Genomic DNA, 12760 nt, shown 5'->3' on the forward strand with positions numbered 1-12760 from the left:
TCCCCGCCGTGTTCAGACCTCGTCTGGAGCCCCACCCTGGGATAAAGCGGCCGGAACGTGAGGCTGACCGCGTTGTTGGTGGGACGCGTCGGGCTGCTGGGTCAGATCTCGCTGGCACCTTGCCCCCCGGGTCAGCGGCCCCCGTTTGGCCGACCTCCAGTTTTCCTGGAGACGCGCTCACCTCTCGGCAGCGCGAAGATAATTAGAAGAACAAATTGAGGAAGCGGCGAGAGTCTGTGGTCCAGAACACCGAACGTCTCGGCCCACATGCATTACACACTGATGCTCCAAGTGGTCACGTTCAGAGCCTGAGTGCATGGGCGCCAGAGATTATGCAGAAACTGTGGGTCGGTTTTGTCAGTAGGCAGTAAGTACCTCTGAAACGTCGCTACAGCCCAGAAGACACCAAGCGGTCATCGAGTTCGCGGCCGTGGATGATTGTGAATGGTGTGGATTGGAAAGGATGTCGAAGGAAATGGTCGTGCGCTATCCCAGGATTTAACATAAGTGACTGAAGAAAACCACAGAAAGTTTCACACGTGGCAGGCGGACAGAGATTCGAGCTTTAATTCCGGTCTGGATTATATTGTGGGGATCCTTGAGAACCCTTTGGAGGCAGGCGGTGGGTGTGGACTTGCAGCACCGGGGGGGGGGGGGAGGGGGGGCTACGCCCCGCGGGGGCGAAGCGGTCGTAACCGCGACATTGTTTTAAAAGGTCATCCCGACCAGTTGATACGCGATTTCATGCCCGAAAGTTGGCACAACTGCTTCCGGATCAGTTTTGTGCCTTGCGGACAGAGAGCGCTTAATTATTGGCTGTACAATTAATTGTAATTCTTCTGAATTGTGCCGTGGGAGACCGCGGATGTTCTAAATGACATTGGAGAATTCGGAGATGAAAAGACGACCCTTTTCCTCCGTGTGGCGCACGGAGATGGGCGTGACATGTAGCAGGAATGGTGGGAACGAGAGATCCTTCTCGCAGACTGCGAGAAGGGAAGGGATCAGTAAGGTGTCGTGCGATTTGATTACGGTCCGGCTCGTGCGTTGTCTTCGGCGACGTTGTTGGTTTCTGAGAACCGATTTTCTTCTGCTGTTGTTAGCTTAAGGTTGAGTCACGGTTGACCGATCGTCTGGAGGTGTCAGGAGTCGTGAGAGGTAGCGGCGAATTTGTCACACAGCGGGCGAGTCAAAGTAGGAGTGGTTGGTTCAGTGCTTCTGTTTGCCGGAATACGGTACCTCCAGGTCAACACAGGACCGGACCAGAACGCTGAACTCCAGAAGCGGATGGTCCCTCAGCTAGTTAAGTTTCTTTACCGTGTTCACAGCGGTCCCTGCCCTCAGCCAGATGAATCCAATTCATATCCTCCAGGCATTACTCCGGGATATTAACCTCTCCCGGCTGATTCTAATAATATTTGGGAACGTCACGAATTATGAAGCTCCTCATTGCGAGGTTTTATCCTCCCTCAGCCTGTGTTCGTCCCTTAACGTAAGAGACCACGTTCATTTGGATGGCAGACGCTCCGGATGCCTTGGGTCTGAAAGTAGAGAGGAGATCTGTTGGCCCCGTCTGCAGGTGTTGACACACGTGCGTGTCTGTGCTTGTTTACCGATCATTGTTTCTGACGGAACACTTGCACTTGTTCAAACACGACACGTTTTGACGTAATTGGCAGACGTGTGCAAGTGGTAATGCGTCTCAGCGTTGGCAGCACTGGGCGAACGTGCGTTGATCCAGGAAGCTGATTTTTCTTCCCCGTTTGTTGGCAATACTTATGGATCGGTCTGGATCCTGGTGAGTACTGACGCCAGGCGTCAGTGGACTGACTGAGAAAACCACGTAACGAGGAGCTTCATAATTTGTAAAGTCCACAAGAGTCAAAGGAGGACGAGACTGCGTCGTGCTGACTGCTGACTTGTGATTTCAGGACCCGAGTCAGCGACAGATGTCAGCGACGCTGTTGTGACGTCCCTGCCACCAGACGGCGACACAGGTCAGTACTTGTACGCATTATTTTCTATGACGTCGAAGATATCTCAAAAGCAAATGTCCCGACGAAATTATGGTAACTTAAACGGCGTTGTCCGGTTGATCTTCGTAATGGTGGAGTTTTGTGTTTTCTTCGCGGTACGGACTGGATCTCTAAATAGGCCCAGGCACTTGCCAGTCATTCGTGTGTCGTAATGCCCTCATGAACATTGCGAGGAAGTTCATAAGCTCATAGGACCTGGGAGTGGGTGACTTGAATGACGCACAAATGCAACGTCAGGAACAAGCCTCTGAAGCCGACTTGCAGTAATTTGGTTTGTTCTCCCTGTGGTGTGACGCCTGTATCTCGTGAATGAGTCGCAGTTGCTATGGAGACGCCTGACATCGTTACGAACTCTGTGCTGTTAAATGCCAGTCTTCTGCAGTCGTTTGTCCAAGGTCGTCGATAGCTTTTCGGGCGTGCAGTGGATTTCACGTTCCGAGAATAAGAACGGCGAAGTTCTGCCACGTAATTTTCTCATATCTTGTTTCTCCGATGTTGCAAACATTTTCATCAGAATGTTGCGTCCGTTTCTTATCTTGGCGACCGACATTTTGAACCTTTCACTTCCTTTTTTCTCTTTCCACGTAAGATCGGAAGACAGAAGAATTAAACTGGCGTTCTTTGTTGCCGCGTGCTAAAAACAAAGGAACTCTTCGGTCCTTCGGACCGAGCCAGCGTGAGACTGACTGTGACGTTTGCGACCATTCGCTGGAAGATGACTGGGATAAACCACGCCAGGAGGTGGAACTGGTCTCGTGATCTCTTGGAGCTGCTGATTCGTAGTCTCTGGTGACCTTGCAGCAACTGAGAGGCGTCGAGCGGTGGGCGGGGTGACCCTGCTGATAGAAATGTGCACACGAAGTGTCGCAATTTCGTCCGCCCACGTTGGGCGAAGCAACTGACTCGTTGGGACAGTATTCTGGTTGCTAGGATGCAGATTGTTGGATATTCGCCGGTTCTCTGGCGTAGCTACGAGAGGTAGGCTGTGCAGAGGTCTTCTTGGCCGACCTCTCTCGTTCGTTCGGCCGCGCCGTGCGCTTGGCGGCTCCGTTGGACCGGTCGGGCTGTTATTTGGCCCAGGGCCACAGTGTGGTTCCAGGATCTGCCGCAGCATCAAAACGGCGTGGCGTATGAGGTCCCACATTCCCATCTGTTGCCTCAGCCTCTAAAGTAGGTGTTTCTGATGGGCCACGACCGCTTCCTTTGTCTCTCCTGATCTTTGAGGCTGTGAAGTTGTTAAAGTGTCGTAAAATAAACGAGGGCTGAAGTGGAACGTCGAGACACGTTTCTGCTGCGATTCGAGCATTTCGCCCGGCTGCCATGTTGGTCTTCCTTTGGTCACTCGTTCAGGACGTACGACGTACGCCACATTTCGATCAGCCGGGGCCCGTTTTATCAAAAGTGAGATCATGACGATAACGTGGCTAGTGAGCAGGTCACAGGGGACCAACGCGCATGACCGTTGATAAGGACAAGGAGGATCGCGGAGTTGCCAAACTTCGCTTTACGTAATTCGTTTGTTCTCGCGATAACGTTCCGTTCTATGGATACTGTATAGCATCAAACCATCAACGATGATAAGGAGGAGTATTGTGAAAATCAGTCGAGTGGAAACGCGCGTTTATTTTCGAAGTGCTTTGCTTTTCCGCGGGGGGTCGCCCCCTCGTTGTGCCGAGACGCGAGAAGTCAGAGTGCAGAACGCGCTCTGACGCATTGTTGTGAGGTTGGTGATTTGCATCGCGGTGTTCTCGGAACGGATCTCACCAGCTCCAGGGACCCGCGTCGCAGCTGTGGTCGAGGCGAACAGCCCTCGTGTCTGCAGGTGTTTATTTCAGTGAAGTTCTCACAATGGACGGGCGACGCTTCGGCACAGAGTGTGACCGTTTGCGGGCTGCTTTCCTTTGTGGAAGTGTGAAATGGATTTGGCGCTGTATGTACGCCGAAGGACTTTGAATTCGGCCAGTGTTCCTTGGTCGACACGCACGACATCGCTCGTCAAGGAACACCGGCGTCTTCTAGCACTTTTCACGATATTTCTCGTTCGTTTTGTTTATCAATTCACTTTCACGTTTTCAGTTGCCATGCAAAATACACTAATGGGGCTTGGGCGTGAGGGTGACGGGACAGCTTAACGATCCAACCGCTTTTAACCAGTTCAAGTCTGAGTCATGTGACGTCACGCGGTCCCTCGGTTACATCGCGTAAGGATGTGCGTCTGTTTCGGATTTCCAAAGCCCGTTTATTCGTGTGACCCAGAGAATAACGAGCCCATTTTCCTTAGCGGCGTTGTCATGGAGACGCGGTAATTCCCCGGCCGCGTAAAGCCGAGGATTGAGCCTTTCCGATAAGATAGCGATCATGACGTCACAGCCGTGGCTTATTCCACGCAGCTGTCCCGAGGTTTTGCTCCTGTCAGCGCTCGAGGCCTCGTGCTCCGTCATATCAGACCACGTGACCCATTTTCCTTCTGCCCCTCTCTCTCTTAGCCATGAAGGAGAGACGTTGAGAAGCTGACGGTCGCTCACGTTGTCATGAAACTCATGTCTGCTCTGACATCCTCCACCCGCGCGATCTCCCCCTCACGTGTCTCGTCCATCTCATCCCAGACTTGGCATTTGTAATGTCTTATCCTCGTGGACCAACCAAACATCTGTTTTGAGAACGTTTTAGTGCCCTTCGTTTGTTTTTCTAATCTGGGTAAGTGACAGGTGCACTCTGGGTCTGTCGCGGCGCAACCTCAAAATGGCGGCAACCGAGCGGTCCGCCAGAGTTGAACGACGCTGAGCTAACGTGCTGTCTTGTGTCGTAGCGATGGACGAGTCGCCTCTCACCAGCTCGGCGTCCCGCCTGCCACCGGACGGTCACGAATTCCCGCCAAACTACACGGAACACAACCCCTTCACAGTGGGCAGTCCGGCACTGATAGAACTGGAGCTGGAGAAGACACCCCCGCCGCTCCCCGCGTCGGGCCCACCCCCCCGGAAGTTCTCCGTCGAGGAACTGCGGTCCCCGGTTCGAGTCCCAGCCTGGCGCAAGGACGAGAAAAGCGAAGGCAGCGTCAAGGACAAGATCGCCATGTTCTCGGCTGCTGGGGATGCACCGACTCCCCGACGACGCTTCAGCAGCTCCGAGGACATCTGCGTCGATCCACGGTCTCCACGGCCACCTCCCCCAGAATCGCTGCCCAAGAAGACCCCCGCACCCACCATCGATCGAACCCGCAGCTCCCTGGACCTGAGTCACTTGTCAGGGTGAGTGCCTGCATCGTGTGTCCACGAGGGTGAGTTCAGCGATGTCTTTTTACGAGGCTACAAAGGTGCTTTGTGTGTTGCAGGGTGTACACATTACCTCGCAAGCCCGCGGGCTCTGCTCGCCCATCCGCGCTGACACACACTGCAAGCCTGCACACACGTTCGCAGTCGTTGATTGACATCGGCCGTGGCTCAGCGGAAGACGTGCGCAAGGCGTCTCTAAACGCACTCATCGAGCAGCGCAGGCGTGGGATCAGCAAACTTCGTGGTCTGGTCATTCCCGAGAAAGTCTCCGAGGTAGTGTCCCCAAGCCATCCCATCTGCGACCTTCCTGAGATACGAAGCAGGGACTCCATCTTGACCACCAACAAGGCACCTCCAACAACGTCGCTACAAAGGTGCGTGAAGCCCTGGCGTCTCATTAAGAGAATCTCACGGCAAATTTAATCATGGAAAGGAGAATAATATTAAAGCAGATTGAAGCTGTGACACGCTTTCTGCGTTGTGCGCTGTTCACAGGGCAAGTACCACCAACAGGTGGAGCACAGAGCAGACCACTGCAAGCAGCGCGCCCCAACTTGTGATTCCGTCTCCGCCCTGGAAATCAAGCAGCAGTGCTAACAACCTTCCAAAATACTCTCCAGCCTTTAAAAGGAAGAGCTTCACGGTTTGTGCGTCCGGTCTTCCTGGTCGGGAAGAGCTGCAGTCGTTGTTCCCAGTCTCCAGACAGTCAGCAGAGCCTCCTGAATCTCTAGAAAGCATAACGTCTCCTACAAGGTGTTTATTTACTCACTTTCTTCTTATCTTTCAGTCTTTGTGTCTCTCTGTTTGTTCTCTACTTATGTTCCTTTTCTGGACCCAAAATCAAAAGTAATTTTAAGAGATCTTATAAAGTGTACTCAACAAACTGTAGGACTTGCTGTGTCAAGGATCTGCCCGCTGCGAGTTCTGAGCCTCGTGTTGTCACAAAAAAACACGGAAGTTGAATTTTGTATTACCTCGTATGTAGAAGTATTTGTTACTGTGCGAAATGAGATGCCCCTTTTGGTTTTCAAAAGGGAATTGGACCTGTTGATGGACACAAAACTTTGGGAGGTAATCTCTCACACTAGTGCGTATGTGTAGATATGACCAAACTATAGTGACCAGCCCCATGCGTACCCCCCATAACCAGAATGGCTGAACTCTGGGACTGGGAAGAATTTGTTAGAATAGACATGTAGAAAGTTAACATGACACTGACATCCTGTTCCCAGGTCAGATCTGAGTTTTGAGTACAAACTTTCCACGGCAAGCAAGAGTCCCTCGGCGCCCGGACGCCGCCCCGCGGAGGATGACAGTGACAACGACTCGGCAGTGAGCTCAAGCCGTTCAAGCATCTCGCCTCCACCCACGCCACCACCCCCACCCCTACTGTCACCCCTGCGCCGCACGCTGTCCTCCGAGACCACCGTTTCCGCAGCCTCGTCCACCACTTCCACTCTGACCTGCGGTTCCAGTGACAGCAACAGACGTGTTCTGAAGGCTCAGAGTGTGGAGGCCATCAATCGCAAGAATGTGCTGTCTTCAGCACGCTACAGCAGCGGCCGGGACCTCAAGGTACGTTTCTGAAAGGAGACATGCGTATTGACAGTTTGCGACCATGATGGAGTGATGGACTTTCTGATCAGGACTGTCGGAAGTCAGGAGGAGAGACAGTGCTGGTCACATCCTTGATCTCATGTGCATATTTTTGTTTTCCTTTTTGGATTTCTTGTTATGTGAGGCAGAAGTTTAAAAATCAACTGAGCTGCATAGCTGGCAACCTCAAACTTGAAATCCAGTGTTTAGTCTCACTTAAAATTTGGTAGGTCATTTCCCCAACACTAGATGCAATGGTTTTTGCACCACGTGAAGCTGAGGTAGGAGGAAGCGTGCTAATTGTGTCTGTGACGTGCAGGTTGGATCGCCATTGATACAGAGGAAGTTTGATGAGGACGAGCGTGTTGCCTACCTGGTTGAGGTGGAGGGCCATGCTGATGCGGAGGAAGAGGAGGACGTCGAAAAGCTGCCGGAGGAGCAACCTCCTGCAAAGCCATTACCTGCCCCCAGACATGTTCCTGTGCCACCGAAACCGGAGCAGCGGAAGTTGCAAGAGGCAAGTCCTGAGGAGGAGACTGATCTGCTGAGCGTTCTGACAGAGGGCAGAGGCTCCCAGATGCGGCGCCAACGTGCCAAGGACTCGGTGCTGGGAGATAGCAGGCGTTCTGTCAGCGTGAATGACATCAGGAAAGCATTTGAGAAGGCTGAGATGGCGCTGGCAAACAGTGGGCGCAAGGTTAACCACGCTCGCGTCTCATCATTGGACTCGACAGCGAGCGAGGATAGCTTCACACCACACTATGGGTCTGTTGGCAACCTGCATCGTGAACAGTTTGGCAGCGTGACCTCCGTCGCAAGTTCAACGAGCCTGATCTCTCCACAGGTTTGCATCTTAGTTGTGGTGGCAAAGAGAACAAACATCTCTTGTGATTTTCCTGCACTCATAAATTTTGTTCTGTGGTGTATGATTCTTACTTGCAGGAGCTGCAGTTGTTGATTGATGAGGCAAATCAGCCCCTAGAGGACTCTGTCAGCACCACGGCAATTCCGGTACATGACGTAGTAGTAGTGGTACTGCATCGGGAGGGCACTACTGGCAGTGTTGGCATCACACTAGCAGGAGGGGCAGACTATGAGGCTAAAGAGATAACAGTATGTGATTTCAGTTAACTGTGATGTGTTGCGATGTCATATGGGTCTGCTGTGGGGGTCACATATCCGTTGGGGATCGACTGCTTGATTTACTTGACTCTGTCGCTTTAAATTAAATTAAATCACATAATCTGAGTCAAAACTTGTATTCCTTGAAAAATAAGATATTAAGCAAAATATACGTCCATATGATTTCAAAACATTTATACCTAAAGTCTTGTTTTGTAATTCTTAGATTTTGTCATCACTTTATGGGAATTAGGTCTATTTTTAAGGGTTTATTGAAGTAAAGTTCAATAAATGATTTCTCCTTCATGTATGTGGGTTAGCACAGAGGGAATGTTTCCTGGACATATTTTCTTTGCGAGAGTAGTGACAGTGGTTTACCCTGAACAGTCTGCTTTCCTGCGGTTCATGCTTTTGTCCATTGCAGGTTCACAAGGTGCTGGCGGGCAGTCCAGCTGACAGGGATGGGCGCATCCAGAAGGGTGACCGCATCCTCTCCATCAATGGGCGTAGCATGAAGGGGGTCACTCATCATGAGTCGCTCAACATCCTCAAGGTACCCACATATGAGATTTGAGGTCCTCATGGCATTGAAGATGTCGATGGTGGTCATTTGTATTTGTACTTAGCGTGGACTTTTAGGTGGGTATCGGTGTCCTTCTGACGTGTTGGTATCCACCCACAAGTCTGCACGGCGTCAGAACTCGAAAGACCACCATGAACAAGTACCCACATATTTTCCTGAATTTTATGTGGGAGAGGAAGGAGCAGGTTATATTCAGTGAGGGCGTTGTGCCACGAAGCTAGTCGCAGTTGAGCATTAAGATTACGGTCACCATGTTACAATGTCCTGGTACTTAATAGCCTTACTCGTATGTTTTGACAGGCACCTCGGCCAGAGGTCGTTCTTGTCGTTTCACGCTCAAGAGTGCTACAGGATGGAAGTCATAATGATCCTCAGCTGGATGAGTGTCCTGTGGTCACACACATCCCGAGACCCTCACGGCCGCCCCGCATCCCAGAGCAGCCAGTGGAGTCGTTAACTAATCCTCTGGTTGCAGCTGAAGGTATTGTAATTTCTTTTATAACATTTCTTTCCGCCTTTTCTGTTTCATGCTTGTTACACTTTATCTCTTCTGCGCGCACAGCCTGTTTTCTGTCTTAGCACTTGACTGCACAGTTCAACAAACCTTCCGTAGACGAAATCGATTTCACTTCACGTGTTAAGTTGTCCAGTTGTTGAAACTGACATTGTATGCAGGATATGTAGTCAGAAACAGCCTTTTGGTGTCGCTGTGTTGATTGAGAAGTGATCTGTGCCTGAAGTGTTGATTGTTTTGCTGTCTCCAGAAGAGGACCGTGGGCCTCCACTCACAATCATGCTAACGAAGGACGGTGCTGGCTTGGGATTCAGTTTGGAGGGAGGTATAGACTCTCCTCTCGGAGACAAGCCCCTAACCATCAAGAAGATATTCACAGGTAAAGATGCGCACATTCTGCATCTTGAATGACTATAAGCATAAAACTTGTGCATACGTACTGTCAACCTAAGAAACACATGTGCGTTGTGTTCATCCTTTGCTTTACTGCGTTAATGTTTATTTCTGCATGAAGTCCACCCATTGTCATTTCTATGGACTTGCAGACTGTAGAGTATTAGATGGTGTTTTCTTTTCATTTTTGCGTAGGTGGCTCTGCTGAGAAGAATGGCCGGCTTCGTGCAGGTGACGAGTTGCTTAGTGTGAACGGTTCAGATGTCACGATTCTCTCCCGAATCGAGGCGTGGGGCCTCATGAAGCGCCTACCAGACGGACCCGTCGCCCTCGCTGTCCGACACAGACTGAACAAGTGACCTTCTTCTTTCCAGAAGTATCTCTCCGTCACTGTGGGGCTAGTCCCCTGCCAACAGTTGTGTATTGTTGCACATTTGCACAGGTTTTGTATCTTTATAATACATTAATCACCTCAGTGCAGCGTGTGAGCCGTGGATACACCATTCCTAGACGTAACAGACGATAGCTTAGCATTAACACAGGAGCTTAGTTGGGACTAACAGGTAAGTGCAATATCAAGTGCCAAAACTGAAGAGTGGGGATGGAGACTGGCAGACATTCCCTTGAAGAGAGAGGGTCTGAGTGTGGAACAGTCTGGGACATCGTGAACGGGGATACCATGATAATGAAGGCGTGTGAACTGCTGAGATCATGATATTTTGAAGTTGGTTTCACGACATGGAAGGATTGGGACCACGATATTGAAGAGTTGGTACTGTGATACTGAAATGTTGAAACCGTGGTACCATACTGAAGAGTTTGGACGACTGCCGAAGTGCTGGGACCATGTCCCGAATAAAAGAGATCTTCTGGAGGATGCCAATTGTGGGACTGAAGAGTAATTAGTCTGAAGAATATATTTTGAATGTAGTAAGTCTGGAATCAAGAACTTCACATTCCAGAGTGGCATTTAAAACTGACATATTTTTATATTATCTTTTTTCACCACATTATTTTATGTGGTAAGCCATACTTAGTCAAGATTCTGAGCAACTAGAATCGTGACATCGACGTGCAGTCTGTGATAATAATAATTACATCGGCATTTATTGCTTCAGCCGGTGGCCAGGGGTGTGGCTACAAGGTGCACTGTAATTTACTAACACTTATTAGTTTGTAATTTGTTAAAGTGTGTGCGTGTGCGTGTGTACTCTTATTTTGGTGGACTGAATTCTATTTTGTCAGATTGTAATTTCTTATTTGTAGAGACAATTTCTCTTTGGTTTTGACAAAGTTACATCATGACGTGTATGTGCAACAGGTTAAACACTTTTTACCTTAGTTTACAAAGGACTATACCGTCCTCTCCCTTTATGGTGACCACTGACCTGTGCTCTTGCATGTGAACTAACCTGCATGTCTCATGAGAAGGAAATATGTGAGTTCAAGCTCCCAACACAGCCATATCATATATTTATAAAATAAGGGTAGTAATAATATGAAAATTGAATGAAACGAGTACTAACACCAAGTGTTGAATATACTAAAAACAGTCCTGTGTCTATGGGTTATGATGGTTTATCAATCGTAGAGGTTGTATAGTGTCAGACTAATTACAGGTTGACCATGAACGATGTGTGGGCATGTCTTTGTAGATTTGTGAGGTGATTCTTTGGTGAGAAAAGGCACGATGACTGTACCGCAACATTTGGTCCATGAGTCTGTGTTGCCTGAGGTCTGGTATATTTTCATTTTTGTTATTGTTATTTAATGTGATCAGAACTGTTATTTCAGTTCACTAAACAAAACATTTTTAAATGCAAATGATGTATTGTAATGTTCAGTTGAGACTGGATGTGAAGTCGGTATGAATCGGGAGATGCGCTGCTGGATGCTCGTCTGTCCTCCTGCGGCCTCGCGCTCGGTCGGGTGCGGAGTCGTTCGGGTTTTAGTAGTACCAACATGACGATTGAATGTTTCCGTTGGTAGAATTGGGTGTGTGCATTTCTAGAATCAAATTTATTGAGGTGGTTGGTATGCTACCTAGTTTAGAGCTTGTTGTGTAATATATTGATATCATCAGCTGCAAATAAAGTTTATCAGAACAGTTATCAGATGTAATCTCCTTCTCGTGTTTTGATTGGTGTACAGGCCTGAAGTTATGATTTAATGGAGGATGGTTTGAGGGCTCATTTTGATGATGAGATGTTCAACAGGAACAGAAAAGTGTGAGTGCCCACAGCAAAGGTATGTCTACTGGAACAGTCAGGAGTGAGGGTAATTTGTGAAGAGGCAACTCTTCCTTCATTTACTGAATGTGCACTGTGTCAAGAAATGTTTGAAGTGGAATTTATCTTACTGATTGTAATGTTTGTTATATACAGGTTTCTTGTTCATTGGTTTTTGTATTAGAAACATTTGTTTTGGACATCATGTAAATTTTACTTACAATGGGTTGATGCAGACCAAAACAAAATTTACGTGATGTTTTGAATATATTTGTAATTCCAATGCAGACTTTAATCTACTTCCAGGAATTGAACCTGGATGCATATGACTTCTCTATTATGCATTCATTTTATACATCTTATTCAAAGAGTGCATAAGAAGGCTGCAATACAGTGGCTAAAACAGATACAAATATGAACATGAGTTTTCATTTATAAGTGGTTTATACTGTTAAGTTAATACATCAGTGTAGCTGATTGTATGTGGGATTTAAGGTTTTCACAGCAGTGAGTCTGAAATTGGCTGTCTTGTGGGTTGTGCCCTGTAGACTGGTGGAAGTTTACTGCAGTTTCACAGGTCCTTGCTACCTCCATCATCAGGGATATGATTAATCTGTGTGTGTGGAAAGCCCATCCTCAATTCAAGTTTTTTGGGTGGAGGTTACAGCACATAGATTATGTATTCAAGTACTCTTTTGAATGACGCGGCATGGGTCTTCTAAAGAAATCACCATTGACATATTTAAGGCTGTAAGTTATCTATGTTGTACGGTACGTTAACTGTGACTCTTTCGAGTAATCGTCCTTATAATTTACATTCCATGGATCAGGCATGGCGTTCTGTTTTTTCAAAATATGCGGATAAACTAAATACGTAGGTCATATCTAGATGATTACTGTTGCATATTTCAGTTTATTATTATAAACAATTTAATCATTATTACCTTCTATCATATTTTAAATTTCTCGACATGCACTGGGAGCCATCTTGAAGATGAGGTGGTTTCCTTTGA

General features: G+C 48.4%; 1 protein-coding gene across 2 annotated transcripts in view; it reads left to right on the top strand.

Annotated features, from left to right (window-relative positions):
• The window catches only part of bbg (PDZ domain-containing protein big bang), a 30691-nt gene extending 19061 nt beyond the window's left edge, over positions 1–11630 (top strand). Inside the window, exons 4-14 of one of the 2 annotated variants that reach the window (XM_022074969.2) lie at positions 1932–1997; positions 4846–5287; positions 5371–5685; positions 5807–6064; positions 6544–6886; positions 7227–7751; positions 7850–8020; positions 8454–8582; positions 8913–9093; positions 9377–9505; positions 9715–11630. In XM_022074969.2, the coding sequence (XP_021930661.2) occupies positions 1932–1997; positions 4846–5287; positions 5371–5685; positions 5807–6064; positions 6544–6886; positions 7227–7751; positions 7850–8020; positions 8454–8582; positions 8913–9093; positions 9377–9505; positions 9715–9878 (2723 nt within the window). In that variant the 3' untranslated portion in view covers positions 9879–11630. The remainder of the gene's footprint in view (positions 1–1931; positions 1998–4845; positions 5288–5370; positions 5686–5806; positions 6065–6543; positions 6887–7226; positions 7752–7849; positions 8021–8453; positions 8583–8912; positions 9094–9376; positions 9506–9714) is intronic. The other variant, XM_087342727.1, reaches the window with a different exon arrangement.
• The last annotated feature ends 1130 nt before the right edge of the window (positions 11631–12760 follow it).

This window comes from Zootermopsis nevadensis, unplaced genomic scaffold, assembly GCF_977971745.1.
Source record: "Zootermopsis nevadensis isolate Lab colony 2312 unplaced genomic scaffold, Znev_1.0 Znev_ptg000004l, whole genome shotgun sequence".
NCBI classification, from domain to species: Eukaryota; Metazoa; Arthropoda; class Insecta; order Blattodea; family Termopsidae; genus Zootermopsis; species Zootermopsis nevadensis.